This window comes from Panicum virgatum, chromosome 9K (genome assembly GCF_016808335.1).
Source record: "Panicum virgatum strain AP13 chromosome 9K, P.virgatum_v5, whole genome shotgun sequence".
Taxonomy (NCBI): domain Eukaryota; kingdom Viridiplantae; phylum Streptophyta; class Magnoliopsida; order Poales; family Poaceae; genus Panicum; species Panicum virgatum.
Genome location: NC_053144.1, coordinates 64289005 through 64291380, shown reverse-complemented (window position 1 = coordinate 64291380; position 2376 = coordinate 64289005). Strand labels below are relative to the sequence as shown.

General features: G+C 60.5%; 1 protein-coding gene across 1 annotated transcript; it reads left to right on the top strand.

Annotated features, from left to right (window-relative positions):
* The first annotated feature begins 429 nt into the window (after window positions 1–429).
* LOC120646986 (polyol transporter 5-like) lies at window positions 430–2376 on the top strand. The gene is made up of 2 exons (XM_039923562.1): window positions 430–682; window positions 785–2376. Exons 1-2 carry the CDS (start codon window positions 556–558, stop codon window positions 2221–2223), a joined length of 1566 nt encoding a protein of 521 aa, XP_039779496.1. The 5' UTR covers window positions 430–555; the 3' UTR covers window positions 2224–2376.

The following is a 2376-nucleotide window of genomic DNA, read 5'->3' as shown; positions in this document are numbered from 1 at the left end:
ATTCTTTACAAAAAAAGAAATCACACGACTATTTTTTTTGGGCTGATGCAGACGACAGGACCCATTAGAAAACCCAGGCCAGACTTTAAGTACGCAATATATAATATATAATTAGAGGGTTTGTAGATCTAGAAAGTACGCAAGAAAGTTTTGGGACTGCTATGAAATTGATTCTTTTAGTTTTGTGTTGCGTTCTGTAAGCAATGTTGACACATATGAACAGTTTTTTTGTTGGAATTTCATCACAGATGTTTTACTCTTTCGAGTCTTTCACAGGCTTACAGCCTCTCGCACTACAGTTTCGTACTCTTCTCCGCAGCCCCTGCTTCCTTTTGTTGCAAAGTAGGGCCAGAATCCTAGACCACAAGTCCAGAATACCTCGTTGATTGGCACGGCATTTTTCTACTCGCTGATAGCAATATATAGCTAGACAGGGAGTGTCGAATATTGCAAGCGAAGACCGGCCGCAAGGAGACAGTGGCACCGGACACAGCAAGTGTCGTGTGCCCAGAGCCACTACACCGTACTCCTCGCTTCATCTCCGTCTCGCGAGCCATGTCGAAGCCGGACGCCTCCGATGGCATCCCTGCCGCCGAGGCGCCGGCAAAGCGCCCTCCCCTCAACAAGTACGCCCTCGCCTGCGCCATCCTCGCGTCCATGAACTCCATCCTCCTCGGCTACGGTACGCATACAACAAAATCCCATGCACACTGAACTCAAGTGTGATGCAATTAATCCACCACAGTCCGTCGATCAGGTTCTGACGATCGTTCGTGTTTCGCAGATATCTCGGTGATGAGCGGGGCGCAGCTGTTCATGAAGAAGGACCTCAAGATCACGGACACGGAGATCGAGATCCTCGCCGGCATCATCAACATCTACTCGCTGGTCGGCTCGCTCGCGGCGGGCCGGACGTCGGACTGGATCGGGCGGCGCTACACCATGGTGCTCGCGGCGGCCATCTTCTTCGCGGGCGCGCTCATCATGGGCCTCGCCCCGAGCTACGCGGTCATCATGCTCGGCCGCTTCGTGGCCGGCGTCGGCGTCGGCTACGCGCTCATGATCGCGCCCGTGTACACGGCCGAGGTCGCGCCCACGTCCGCGCGCGGCCTGCTCACGTCCTTCCCGGAGGTGTTCATCAACACGGGGGTCCTCCTCGGCTACGTCTCCAACTACGCCTTCCATGGCCTCCCCGCGCACCTCAGCTGGCGCGTCATGTTCCTCGTCGGCGCCGTCCCGCCGGTCTTCCTCGCCCTCGGGGTCCTCGCCATGCCGGAGTCGCCGCGGTGGCTCGTCATGCAGGGGCGCATCGGTGACGCCCGCCGCGTGCTCGCCAAGACCTCCGACTCGCCCGCCGAGGCCGAGGAGCGGCTCGCCGACATCAAGAAGGCCATCGGCATCCCGGAGGGCGTCGGCGACGGCGACGACGACGTGGTAGTCGTCGCCCACAAGAACAAGGGGACCCATGGCGAGGGGGTGTGGCGGGACCTGCTGCTCCGCCCGACGCCGCCCGTCCGCCGCATACTGATCGCCTGCCTCGGCCTCCAGTTCTTCCAGCAGGCGTCCGGCATCGACTCCGTCGTGCTCTACAGCCCGCGGGTGTTCCAGAAGGCCGGGCTTCAGTCGGACAACAACTCGTTGGGCGCCACCATGGCGGTGGGCGCGTGCAAGACGCTGTTCATCCTGGTGGCCACCTTCTTCCTGGACCGCGTGGGGCGGAGGCCGCTGCTCCTGACGAGCGCGGGCGGGATGGTGGTCTCGCTGGTGACGCTGGCCTCGGCGCTGCACGCCATCGACCAGCGGCCCGTGGGGCAGGCGACGCCGCTGGCGGGCGTGAGCATCGCGGCGGTGCTGGCGTTCGTGGCGTCCTTCTCGATCGGCATGGGCCCGATCGCGTGGGTGTACAGCTCGGAGATCTTCCCGCTGCGGCTGCGCGCGCAGGGGTGCGCGCTGGGCACGGGGATGAACCGGATCATGAGCGGCGCCATCACCATGTCCTTCATCTCGCTCTACAAGGCCATCACCTTGGCCGGGAGCTTCTACCTCTACGCCGGCATCGCCGCCGCGGGGTGGGTGTTCATGTTCTTCTTCCTGCCGGAGACGAGGGGCAGCATCTTGGAGGACACCGAGAAGCTCTTCGGCGGCGGCGGCCAGGACAGCAGCAGGGAAGATGAACGTGATGCGCCGAAGAAGTCCACGGAGTTGACTAGCAGTCAACAGTGAATAGCTACCTGATGAGTGACACGCACAGCAAATATGTACCACTCCGTAGTCATCAATAACACGAAACTGATGGTGATTTGTGGTCGCATTTGTCAGTGTGGGACGGGAGCACAAGCTAAACCTGTCAGCCGGCGAGCTGGGCAAATTGAGCAA